The 13570-nt window shown below is 46.9% G+C and overlaps 1 protein-coding gene across 2 annotated transcripts in view; it reads left to right on the top strand.

The window, feature by feature from the left end:
• Positions 1-13570, top strand: part of AP1G2 (adaptor related protein complex 1 subunit gamma 2) — a 90650-nt gene that overhangs the window by 60957 nt on the left and 16123 nt on the right. The window contains exons 14-20 of one of the 2 annotated variants that reach the window (XM_069238191.1): positions 4170-4292; positions 5124-5213; positions 8541-8668; positions 9036-9140; positions 10861-11008; positions 11816-11945; positions 12966-13129. In XM_069238191.1, the coding sequence (XP_069094292.1) occupies positions 4170-4292; positions 5124-5213; positions 8541-8668; positions 9036-9140; positions 10861-11008; positions 11816-11945; positions 12966-13129 (888 nt within the window). The remainder of the gene's footprint in view (positions 1-4169; positions 4293-5123; positions 5214-8540; positions 8669-9035; positions 9141-10860; positions 11009-11815; positions 11946-12965; positions 13130-13570) is intronic. The other variant, XM_069238192.1, reaches the window with a different exon arrangement.

Below are 13570 nucleotides of genomic sequence, written 5' to 3'. Positions count from 1 at the left end.
TGTGGATTATCGTGATGGCTTTTCCAGGTTTTAAAATTCTGTCTTGGTGCAGGATCTTGTAGCCTGCTGGGATATTATTGGCGATGTCTGGGGTGGACAATTGGGTGGGTGGGTGGGTGTGTGTCCCACACCTCTGGGGCATATTTGTGGAGGGAGTAGGTGTTTAGTATGCATGCCAGTGGTTGGTGGTGGATGTTGCTTGAGTGTGTGTGATAGGAGTGAAGTTAGGTGCTTGTGGGTGCCTGGAGTGGGATGAGATGAGAAGTGGCAGTGAGCCTGAGAAACGTCCTACCGTGGTGTTGGGTGTGGCAAGGAAGCAGTGGTCAACTCTACAACCAAGGTTCAGACAATAGAGTTCTGTAGAGGAGTACCTGTGGGTGGTGATGAGGACCTGGGTTTCTAGCAGTGGGTTCAGCCCATGTACAGACGTGCATACTAGTGTGCCTTTGGCACGCCAGTGGTGTGGCCCTGCTGCAGCTGCCATGGGGGATGGGAGCAGCAGTCAGGAGGCAGGGTCAGGGGACAGTGGGACGCCACTGTGGCGTGTCAGCAGCAGCCAATGCCAAAAAGTGGCAAATACAGTAAAATGTAAAAGAAATAAAAAGAAACAAACAAGGTACCAGTCAGCGCAGGAGCACTTGGGAGGGCTGGCAGCAGGAAAGCAGCCCTAATGCAGCTGGAGCACCAGGCACCTACTCAATGGGGTCGCGGGCCACCATTAAGTAGGTCCTGGTGGGGGCAGAGGTCAGGAGGCGGGTCAGGAAACATTGGGAAGCCGCTGATGGGTGTGGGCACCCACCAATGCCAAAAAGTGCTAAATACAGCAAAAAGTAAAATATATTTTTTTTTAATGCATTGGGTTCAGCCCAGGTATGCACGTATGAAGACGAGCGTGCCTTTGGCGTGCCAGCGTCGTGGCCATGCTGCAGCTGCCATGGGGGCGGAGGTCAGGAGGCGGGGTCAGGAAACAGTGGATGCTGCTGTGACATGTAGGAAGCACCCGATGCCAAAAAGTGGCAAATAGAGTAAAATGTAAAAGAAATAAAAAGAAACAAGATACCAGCGACTGCAAGAGCACTTGGATTCAGCAGGCAGGAAAGTGGACGGAAGGAGAGTGTGCCTGATGCAGCTGGGGCAGCAGGAACCTACTCAAAGGTGTTGTACTGCAGCCACCATCAAGTAGGTCCTGGTCGGGGGCAGAGGTCAGGAGGTAGGGGGTCAGAAAATGGCTTGAAGCCACTGTGGCATGCGGGCAGCAGCTGATGCCAAAAAGTGCTAAATACAGTAAAAAAATAAAATAAAATAAAAAGCCATCAGCGAGGCAGGAGAGTGGACAGCAGCCTTGATGCGGCTGGGGCAGCGGGCACTTGTAGTGTAGGAAGGGGTACTTTCGTGCACAAAAACAATCTTTATACGCTACCCTGCAGCCCACTGCTTTTTAGTTGGTAAGTTTGAGATTCACACCCTCGAATAATCTCACTGACTAAGCGACACCCTTCCAGTAGAGTATTCATCGCTCACCTAATGCTGTTCGCCAGAACCTGCATCGAATTTCATAAAGGACTACTTTACCACTATAGCCTTCTCTGTCCGCTTCTTTTGGCTCCAAGATGAGTAGCTTCCTCTAATGTGCTAATGCTGAAAGCATTATCACAATAAACCCAGAGCTGTTGCCTTGCCAATGTTCTTTTTTTCTTAGGAGTTGTCAGTATTCCAACAGCTATGTATTCCTTCACACACTCTCATATAAAATGGCAATTGCAACTTGCAAAAATATGACCTTCCCTGTGTCCCCTCTGCAGAGGGGGCCAAGGATTGGATGAACATGTTGTCTGAGCATCTTTATGACCACTGACAGGCACTGTAAGAAAATTGCACTGCCTTTAGCGTGCGCTGTAGAGCTCTCAGTCATAGGCCCATATAAACACATCCCCACAATCTAAAATCACCTAGCTACCTAGAGGTGACTCTTATGCACAATACAAAAGTGACAGGTTTCATTAAAAAAACTACAGAAACAGCATCTCTTATAAGGACATAGTTTTAGGGAACATAAGAGGAAGTAAAACATGTGAAAGGTAAACAGGGACTGACTGCATCAGCAACATGGATTGCCTTAAGGGGTTTTCTGCCATTATTGAGAAATTGATCAGTGTGTACTTCAGTAAAGTTAGAGACATGAGTATAGGGCCTGGTAGCGACCCGCCTCAAAATCAGCCTTTAATTATTGTCCGGTCTGCGACCTCGCAGTGCCCGCCGCACTTAAAGCCCTGATGATGATGCTGATACTGCCTATAGGCAGCATGGAGCAATGATACTCTTCAGGGTCAAAGCCAGGAGCACCTTCATCTTCAGGAAGTGTTACTGCGTGTACTAAGGCAATGGTGGAATGGAACGTGTCTCCAAGTGTCAGCAGCCAGACAACAGAATATTAATGTCTGGTAGGAATTCACGCTCGGCTTACTTGGCTGCTGTGAATGGGGCTTCTGCCAGAAGCTTAATTCTAGTACACTAACCGATGAAGAAACAACGTTTTTGAGTAGGGCGTCTTGCACTCAAACATTTTTCATTGGTTTGCCAGCGTCCTGCAGCATATTTTGGTGTACAGTTGTCTGATGAGACTGACAACTGTTTGCTGTTATCCGTTTCTGACCGCCATTCAACATTTCGGTGTATTGTATTGTATTATATTGTAATCGTATTTATATACGCTTACTATTGAATTGTCAACATACCTGTTATGAAACTGGTGTCTCAGAAACCTCTGATTACACTTAGTAAATAATTTGACTGGTGTGCCTGTGGGCATGGAGTGCTCCCACACAGGGTTTAGGGTCAAGAGCGGCTAGGCTTCTGCAGAGGTGACCAATTGTCTAAAGTTCATGTATTCATGGCCACCAACCTCGTACCTTCAGTGGAAGGCCAGGCACAGGGCACGTCAGAATCCCACTGGAGCCCTTTTCAGAGCAGGAATTGTCCAGGTCTTACTTCCAGCCCTGGGCCTGGGGGTGGTGATGGTGGCGGCAACTGGTAGCTCGACCGCCAGGATCCATTGACATTGGTCTTGCAAGCCGTGGTTAGAGGTGGAGCGCTTCTAAGTATTGGTTGAAGGATGCGGGAATGCACTTAGTTCTAGAGGAAGCTAGACTGGGAACCAGTTCTAATCAGGTGTTAGGGCCGTGTTCAGTTGTGGGCAGCCAGCCTGCCGCGAACAGGCATTGCTTAGTAGGCTTTCTCTTAGGTAGGTGGCGGGGAACAGCCGAAACAACCCTCTCCCCCCCCCCTCCCAAATCCAAAAAAAGGAAGGAGCCTGCCTCGAGACGGCAGTATGCCTGAAGCTCGTAGGAGGGTCTCATAGACAGCGGGGTTCCACGGAAGCATGCGAGAGGGTCCGTGAGAAAACAGAGCATCCCAAGCACCCTACAAATGGGGGCTGTGGACATACTCCAAGCATATTTACTACACTCCCACGAATGCAAGAGAAGGCCTCCTGAAGCTGCACAGTTAAAGGGGGATGGGTTGACTTTGCTTGAGGTATTGTAAAGATGCTGCACCCCTAGTATGTACATTGTCACCGATAAGGCACGTCCCTCATTCCCAGGCGTGGGAGCGACGTGTCCCCGTTATGAGAAAAGGCGGAGACTCCCTCAGCTCCCCATGCAGACAGCGGGGGGGCTTTTCCTGGTAACGCAGTTAGAGCGGGTTATTTGGGGATATGTGTGGGATCAAAACCACGGTAACTGAACAAGGGAAGTCGAGAAAATGCATAGTACTAGCAGTGCTTTAAATGGGCCGGTTCTGTCCGGTACTGAGTACCGGCACTTTTTTATTTTGAGCGGGAGAGACCTGCATTTATGAAGATAAACGTAATACTTTTCATTGGACAGTACCGGCACTTCTCAGAAACAAGCAGGGACTCTAGTACAGAGTATCTGCCCTTCTATTTTTCCATTTCAAGCACTACATAGTGGGAATGATACAACACCGAGGCCCAACCAGGAGAAGGGCTATCCTTGGCATTGTGGAGAAGAGGTGCCATTGCGCGAGATCCATTGTGTCCTATCGGAGATGAAGTGTTGATGGCCTCCCGTGATGCTTGTGTTGTAGATGGCAGCGTGTGGTCTGTACAAGCTGGCTCTGCTGAGGTGTTCTCACTCTTTGCTTCTCAGGCCGGTGGTTATGTGAGAGACGACGCAGTCTCCAACCTTATTCACTTGATCAGCTGTGCCAGCGAGCTCCATGGGTACACGGTGCTGAAACTCTACGCAGCCATCCAGAGCGATATTTCACAGGTGAGTGAGTTCACGTGGCTGAAAAAATTGAGTTCAAGATTCCGCAGAAACCTCCTCTGTTTCCCCAGCAGATGGCACCATTGTTCCGTGTTTCAGGGACGTGCTGCCGCCCATCACAAGCTGGGAACGTTAGTTAGATCTGGTGGAGAAAAGGTGGATTATTGACTGGGAGGGGTCACCAGACATGTAGAGTGGCAGGCACACGCAGCCCCCGTAGCTGCAGACAATACTGCAGACATGGACTCAATATCTCGATATCCGGCTCCAGATATGGCCTCTGAACTGGAGACGGTACTCCATGTGGTGTCTAGACATGGAGAATATTCCCTAGAAGCGGCCTTCACAACTAAATACAATACTCCTCTGACATAAGCCATCATATGTCCCCTACAGTGACTACTTCACTCAGGATATTGTCAGAAATCGCGAATTGATCACCCCAACTGCAGACACCCTGAGCGTCTAGTGCTGTGAGTCCACAAGGCAGCACTCCGCAGTACCCGATTGTGGTATCTCAGACCCTGTCACCACATGAGCATAGCTGTTGCAGCGGAAACGATCCCTAGGGGTGTGAGGGGCACACTTCACCCTAATTAATGATCTATTGCGTGGGAACCAGACTGCCTTAGGGACCTTTGCTACACCAGCGAGACACCAGGGTCCAATGGCCCGGTTTTGACCCTGTTCGGCCCTCACTTTACTTGATCAGTGTCACTTTCCTTGGTCTGAGTATGCAGTTCCTAGTGGTGAGAAGTTTTGGTAAGCATGCAAATGGAGAACTGACCCCCACGAGTTACTCACTTACCACTGTCTTACACTGTTTCTACTCAGCAACCTCTGGTGCAGGTGGCGTCCTGGTGCATCGGGGAGTATGGAGACCAGCTTCTGCAGGGCACCTGTGAGGAGGCCGAGCCCACTGAGGTAAACCAACTTGCAGATTTGTGAAATGGTATGAGTATGCAAAGGAAGGCGGGCAACGTGGAGGTGTGTGCTTGTGAGCCCAGGGACTTAGCGATAATGTAACCAGATTCTCCGTCTGACCCTAGGAGTGCACGGGATCTTTTTCTCTACCAGCATAAAGGACACAAGACGACTAGCTCTCATTTGTAGTTTAAAGTTGTGTGGTGCTTCTATTGCCCTTAAGGCGCTTTGATGCTCCCAATGTTAGTGGGTCTAGGAAATAAGGAGGAACATTGTCTTCTTGTGAGGGCGGGAGAATGAATCATTAGGAGTCTTGGGGTGGTTTGAGTGATGGCGTGGTTGCATGATTGGATGTTTGCATGTAGGAAGTGTCTGAGATGGTAGTAAGTGGGGGTGTTCTGGAGATTGGAGAGGGGGGAGAGCTGAGGGTGAGGTGTCACTACGGCAGCCCACCTCTGCTCTGGCCCTGTGCTTGTCACATTGAAGTATGGGGCAGGAAGATCTCCTTGAGGGTAGGCCATGGACAGGTCTCTCCTGGAAGATAAACGGGACAGCCAGTGATGGATGAGCGAGCTAGCACATGCTGATGTGTTAGATGTGAGTCATCAGTAGGCATATTCCCCGCTGCCATCCTAGTTACCAGATCACCGGCATGCAGAGGACAAAGAGGTGTTGAGGGAAGCTCGGTGGGCGAGATATGGCACAGATGGAACCCACTCCATTTTTCCCCACGGGTGTAAACATTTCCAGGCACGGTCCTCCAGTACGTGGAAGCCACGCTAATTTTGGCTGCCCTGTGAACACGTGTGCGCCCTTTGGGTATATATTCATGTCTACACTGCTCACAGGGCATGGGTGCCATAGACCGGACCTACCGCACTAGGAGTGGGTGTCCCCTAAGAGGGGACCAAGAGCTACTCTTAAGTTTCATAATCTCTGTCAGTTTCCTTCACCTCCGTGTTGACTCGAGTCTCTTGGCTCTTAAAGTCATTAGGACAAACAAACTCTGATCAGGGCGGAGATTCCAAGGAGAGGAGCGCATGCAAACACGGAGATGGCAATCAGGAAAGCCCACTGCATACTGGCACTGACGCGGGGTGTCATGGTCACCATACAGTGAGGCAGGGTTTTAGATGCCTTGTCTACAAGCACTGAGGCGACATTTCACACACCACATTTACAAACAATGAAGCAGGATTACAGGGGCACCAGTCGTCCAAGCACCGAGACAGGGGTTTTAGGCACACCACCCAGAGAAACAGAGGATTTAGCAGCACCACAAACAATGGCAGGATTTCAACAACTCTGCATGTACAAACACTGAGGGGATTTCGGGGACATCACGCACAACAAATACCATGAGTGGATTTCATTGACATATATGTAAACATTGAGAGGATTTCAGGGACACCATCTACAGACATTCAGGGCAGACCGTCGGGAGCGCCACCCATACAAGCAAACATGCCAAGGACACCATAAATAAAGGCATCGAGAGTGGAGTACACTAACAGTGGATGTCAGGAAAAACTGATATGGAAACGCAAAGGCTCTTATTTAAAGAAGGTCAAAATGTGACACATCTGCAATAATCCGGCGGCTGCTTCACATTAGTTGCAGTCAGTGGATTACCCTATTGTAGAGGTGCTCATACAACACCACAGCATGGCACAAACCTGCCCATTCTCCGCCTGTGTATTTAACTGCAGGTTAGGTTTACCCAAACATATGCAGTTATTCTCTAGCTGCGAGAAAAGCTAGATCTCTGGAAGTCCAGCGTGTTCCGAGTGCGCTCTCCATGCCAACGGTATGACCGACAATCCAGCCGGCGCCTGTAAACAAAGGCCGGAGACGAGGATGTGCTCCAATCTGCCAAACTCGAAAGCACTTGAGGGAGATAAGCGGGAGGGGACACGTACACCTACAAACAGTGTGTGCCATCTGGAGCGTTAACGCTGGGAGGTGCTGCTCCAGGCCATTATAGGTAGTCTGGTCTCCCTGGAGCTAACGAGTCCAGGTCCGGAGAACTGGGCCTGGTTTCACTAAATGTGGCCCTGCCACCGGTAAAACCACCTCAGAGATCGGTCTGTGGCAGGAGCACAGCCTGGCCTCGGCCGACCTCTGCAAGACCGCGAAGGGAGCCAACATTCCCGATTCCTGTGAAAAAAAAATAAAAAAATCCATTGTTACTTTTTTTGGTGCTGGTATTCCGTCTGGAATCAGTCATTCTGTCCTCCCACCACCGATAACCCTGTACCAACATCTAGCAACCTCGTAATCGGACAAAAGAGATTTTAGAGAAACCCACCCAGACATGCCCAGTACTAGGTGGTATATTGATGCGCAGCCTTACAACATAATAAACAGGCTACAAGCCGTTTCTATCATTTTCTTTTAGGAGCAAATCCTATCCCCAAATGTTGCAGAGGGGTTGATCTGGTACACACGCTTCCAGCACATCGGTGTGCTAGCATTGGTGGAAAGGGGTTACTTTGAATGCAAAATGTTTTTTTGAAGCACTATTGCAACCCCAGACTTCAAGTAGTCCCCGGATCTCTCGCTTTTTTCTCGAGAGTTTCAATTCACCTCACCAAGCTGCCTTCATTGGGTTTGACCTTCACTGGTGTTCCCATATGACATCGTCACCTGGCCACCTAGCTTCCAGTCCAGCACTTTAATTTGCCTTACTATATTGTGGGATTTGTAATATTGGTTCAATTTAAGTTGAACCTGTTCCCTTTGTTCAAGTGAGTTATAGTTAGAGGGGAAATCCCAAACTGAAGAGATTCAACCTTAACCAACGTTCCTCCAAGGCAGAACGTCTCCTTCCCATGGTAACCTCTATTCTAGGCTCGAAACGAAGAAGAGACGAAATCGAGCATCTCTGGATTGCCATTTGTGAAGGATGCTTGACACAGTGGATGACCTCAGTAACATCATCATTATATGTCCAGAGCACACAAGGGAGCACTGTGGGTGGATGATATAGGGTAATGCTTCCAAAACTGCAGCCTGATCCCTGTGATACGCTTCCGTAGTCCTCAAGCTTTTAATACCAGAACAGGAGAGGGGCTCCCCAGCATTCAGGAAATTTCACTAGTGAGATGCAGAACAGGCCCCCATAGATTGTTGATTGAACAGAGCTTGATTTCTACCACACTATTTATTCCATGGCAGAGACCACAGAGGCTCTTCACTGTCATAGCCACCTGTGCATGGTGCAAGAAAAAGTAGTGGGAGGCGAAGACATTGATGAGTAGTCTTCATTTTGGAGAACAAATGCTTTATTCCTCTGTGGTGACAACAACTTCTCACTTTTTGTTCCAGGTATCAGAAGATGATGTCCTGGACCTTTTGGAGAGGGTGCTTCAATCACACATGTCGCTGCCTGCCACAAGGGCATATGCACTTACCGCTATCATGAAGCTGAGCACACGCCTCAGAGATAACGTGGAGTAAGTCCCCCCTTAGGTTTTTTAACTTCTTAATATCCAACAATGCTAATAAAAATCATGCAGGCGCTTTCTGTTCTTCACCAATTGATCTGTTCAAGTGTCAATTACATTTTGCTTCTGCCTACCTGAGCATATAGCACAGTGCAATGGATTACCCCACTTCATACATTGACTGTCTATGTAATTTTACCAAGTCATATGTGCACTGCTGTGTGAAAAAGAGTGTACTTCAGGGCTAAGGCTGGTTATCCAGGGCACGCTTACTTGAGCCACACTACATGTCATTGCCAATGCTTGTTGCTAACTGTGCATGCTCCTCACACCCATATATAACGTAGTTACGTATTTCATGTGGTTCTCCTTTCAGCCGGATCCGGCAGGTGGTGTCTATCTACGGCAGCTGCATTGACGTGGAACTTCAGCAGAGGGCTGTGGAATACAACGCCCTGTTCAAAAAATATGACCATATGAGGTATGGACTACTAGTCTCGGCCAGGAAAGTGAAGATCAGGCGGTAATGTTACTAGTGAGGGAAGAATGGGAGCATGTGCATTTGCTGGAGAACTAGGAAAAACTGAAAGGCTGGTGGTATGTGTTATATGTCAAGAAATTGGAGGGATCACCTCCACTTGATACAGCCCACCTTTGACCACCCCATCTCACTTTGGAGGATGACAAAGTTTCAATAAAAGTAACTATTGGCAGCTTCACGCAGGCAGATACAGTTCATGACTAATAGGTCTGTGTCGTTTATTGGTGCATGTCAGTTTGTGCAAGTGTGGATGGGTAAATCAAAGTACAGGAAATAGTACATATTGTGCCTCAGATTTCTATATGTTGTTGGTATTTTTATAGCAGTTATTATCACTGTTATTGCGTATTCGTGATGGATTGGTAGGTTTAAATACAAGTAGGGATGGGGATGATTCACTTATATTCAAATAATAGACTGGATACGTTAGATATTCAGATTGAAAATTAGCTAAAATCAGATGGAATACATCGGAAATATGACGGTCTACTGGACGTGACTGGTTCCACATCACTGGGCCTACTGTTAGCCTGCCAGGAATAGGCTAAAGTCGCCAAGTGGCATTAAGGAGGGTTAAACTGACTTTCTGCTATCTGTTTGTTTCTCAGGGCCAGCTCTTCCACTTTAAAAAACTTTGATGGTTCCCCAGAAATCAACCAAACATTGAATGACAGATTAAAGGGATATGCTGCCATGCTTGCACAATATATTGTTTACAAGAAGGGGCATGCAACTTGCCCACTGCCTAACATTCATTGGCTTCAGGGCACTCTTATTTTGCAGCCTTCTAATTAGCAGGGCGTGCTGGCCTCACTTTCTCTACTTTCAGCTGGAGCATGGACCAAGTATTGAGAGCTTCAGCTTGATTGCTGTCCTTCCACTAATCACGCTATTATTGAGGCACTACTTATGTTTTCTTCTTCTCCATTGTCCTTGTTGAACCTCTTGCCATTTGTAGTTATGTTTTACTATGCCACATGCAATTCAAATATGATATTATCTGCTTTTATTGTGGCAAATGAAGTTATCTGCTTCCAAATCTATTTTCACTAAGACATGGGCACAAATGCTTTCTTACTGTTATAGGAATTATTTTCCACATGGCATATATATATATTTTCACAGAGAGAGAGAGTAACTGATTTTCCCAGACTCACAGGGGTATTCTGCGGAGACCTAACAACCATTAGCAAAGCCAATAGGTGTTACCATTGCCACTGCCACTGCCTTTTGTTCAATTTGTGCAGCATGGGCTTTGCCGATTTTGGCAATGCTTTGGAGCCATGCTGCACAGCAGCGAGGCTGCTGTGCAGCATGGCTAAAAATAATTACAAAAGGACTATGATGTACCCAGCACTAATGAACTTTAAAAGAATAATTTGCATTAATGGTGGTTGCGTCATAGCACTTTTGAAAAATAGTTTCAGCCACTATGCAAGGCATCCACACTGCTGTAAAGCACGGCTACAAAACATTGCCAAATCCAATAACTCTCACAGGTGAGACCTATTGACTTTGCCAGTGCTTGTTCTCAAACGTTCCCACTTCCTTTGCATCATCACCCATTGATTTGCGTCACCCTCTCCAACTCTCTCTCGTTTTCTTCTCCATTTCACCCTCACTTGTCTCTTGTTTTAAACCTTGTCTCCTTTCGCACTAGAGGGGCTGTATTGGAGAAAATGCCGTTAATGGACAAAGGGCAATCTGGCGATAATGAGGATGATGATGATGACTTAAGAAAAGAGGAGAAACCACCTAGTATCAAAGAGGAAGTCCCACCACTGAACTCCATCCAGCACTCTAGTCATGTAAGAACAAAATGTTTAACCGTGTCAGGGGGTGCTTTGCTGCTGCATTGACTGATGCAAATGACGTAAACTGTTAATGGCTAATGCATTAGACATGCTCTTCTGTCTGGGCACGATTCGGCACCTACATCTAATGGCACTAGTTTATTTGGTGCTTTGCTGCTGATTGCGTCATTCTTCATGACTGGATCCTCTTCATATCCTGCATCTCATGTTGTCAAGGGATGCTGTCCCACTAAGGGTGCTGTCCTCCATGCCTTAGGCATACCTGATCTCCTGCACCCCGTTGTCGTAAAGGGCCTTGTGCTATTGGTAGTGCAGTCCTGCTTGTTCCATCTACTGCAAACCATGGTGTTTGGGATTTACAATAGTGCTGGAAGTGCCGTCCTCTGCTAACTAGTCGTGCACATTCTCTGGTAACATATGGTCTTGGGATTGTGTCGGTGTCACTGTCCTCCATAGCTTGGATCTTGACTGCTTGCTGTTACTGTAAGAGTCCGGCATGGACAGGATCGCACTTTGCCCACTTTGAAGAGCCATAGTAGGGCCAACTCCAGGGCACCAGTGGCAAATTACCTCAAGTCAGACCGTCAAAGCCCATTAGCCTTTATCTGGCCTGTGGTTCCCCACCACCCTAAACACAGGGTCTGACCCTACTTCTTCTCCAACACTTATGATTGGTCTTGCTGGTGCTCTGATATTAATATAGCATCCTTTGTACCTTATACATGCTGGATCATCTAGTATGCCTTAGATGGTTTTTCGTCCCCTGAGTTATTACTCTGAACATGTTTTTGTTACTTTTAGGTCACAGATCTATTGGACCTACTGGGAGAGTCTGATAGCAACCCTGTTATCCCTGTGGCTCCTCTTGTTGCTCAGAACGCTTCCGACGGAGGGATCTTGCTCGACCTACTAGGGGTGCTTCCTACACCAGGTACCATTCTACTCTTGACAGTGTCACATGAAAGATTAATGTTCATGTTCACCAGCAAAGGTGTTTCTTTCTCATTTCATGAGTGGGGGGTATGGTGATAGTCACTTCGTTTTAGTAAAAGTGATGGCAACCCTTTCCTGCTCAAGACCTAGAATGACCATGTTTCCAGGCAGCCCAGTCTTTTTTAGGTTTGTACAATGTATTATGTTTCTAAAAAGTGAAAGCTACGCTGTACTAGCATAGCCGTTGTTACAATATCCCTGAATGTAAATTGAAGATATTGAAAACAAATGTGCCCTATCACACGATGTAACTTGACAGGGTTGCAAAACTCTTTTAAAGAAAACAATTGTTTCGGTGACTCATTCAAGACCAAAAAGAACTATACTGTCACCTAATTCAATGCATGAAGTTGGCACGGTCTCATTAAAGAAAATATTAAACATTACATAAAACGTTAACTACACAATCCATACTTCTCGACAAATGTATTTCTAATAACTCAGCACATGGTATCACAGATAGCACCACAAATTACCTGTTCGTTGACCTCACAAATCACATCAACATCACCAATGACATCAAATTGCATTGGAGTCAGAGCCTTAAGTTTTATTGCCCCTGTAATAGCTTGTAGAAGACATGGTTGTTTCTGTTACGTAGAGGCCTTGGTTATAGGCCTTGGTTATAGGCCTTGGTTATAGGCCTTGGTTATAGGCCTTGGTTATAGGCCTTGGTTATAGGCCTTGGTTATAGGCCTTGCTGTTTCTGCCTGTGTTTGTAGCAAGCACAGTGTAAATCACTGTTACTAGCCTAACAAGGTGAGCCCTTCATGATAGGCTAGTAAGGTAACCACATGGATAATGAGGAGAGGATCCCAGAGCTTTAGGTGCAGAATGCAAAGCTTTAGACATGGCACGGTGCATAGTACAAAGGCAAGATAGACCTTTCATTGTTGGCCATAGGCATTATTTTTCTGTATCTCACATCATCCAATTTTGCCTTCTCTCCTCTTGGTAGCAGCAATCCCTCCCCTTATGGTGTTCAACAAGAATGGACTACAGGTCTCGTTCACCTTTGAGAGGCCAGAGTCTAGCTCAGCACTACTGGTCATCACCACTAGCATCAGCAATTCAACTGCAGCCGACATCAGCGACTTTGTGTTCCAAGCTGCGGTGCCCAAGGTAGGTTCCTATTTTTGGGAAATGAGCTGTCCACTGTACAGGTGCAAAAAGTAATGACCTTGCACTATGTAGTTTTAGATGTATGAGAACAAATAAGTGAACCTATGTATGAATGAACTCGCTACTTAAAAGGATCTTCACATGGCGCACCTCTACCTCACAGAATGTGCCGAAGGGAAAATGATTGTTCAGAGGAAAGTAGAAACATCTCTTTTTAAGGTCTTCCTGATTCGTTAGAAGATGGTTAGTCAAGATGCACAGCAATTCAAAATTCAGAAGGCCAAAGGCTTCGGTGTTATGAGCAAATCTTGGTTGCGCTAGCAGACTTTGAGAGTTGGGCCGTTGTATATTAATGTTTGTACATGGAATTTACATGTCCAGTAAACTAGGGCTGGCCAGTGTTTTTTTGTGGGAGCGCAGGAAACCTTGAATTTCAGCTTG

This window comes from Pleurodeles waltl, chromosome 6 (assembly GCF_031143425.1).
Source record: "Pleurodeles waltl isolate 20211129_DDA chromosome 6, aPleWal1.hap1.20221129, whole genome shotgun sequence".
Taxonomy (NCBI): domain Eukaryota; kingdom Metazoa; phylum Chordata; class Amphibia; order Caudata; family Salamandridae; genus Pleurodeles; species Pleurodeles waltl.
The sequence above is the reverse complement of the archived record's forward strand: the minus strand, read 5'-3'. Positions and strand labels throughout refer to the sequence as shown.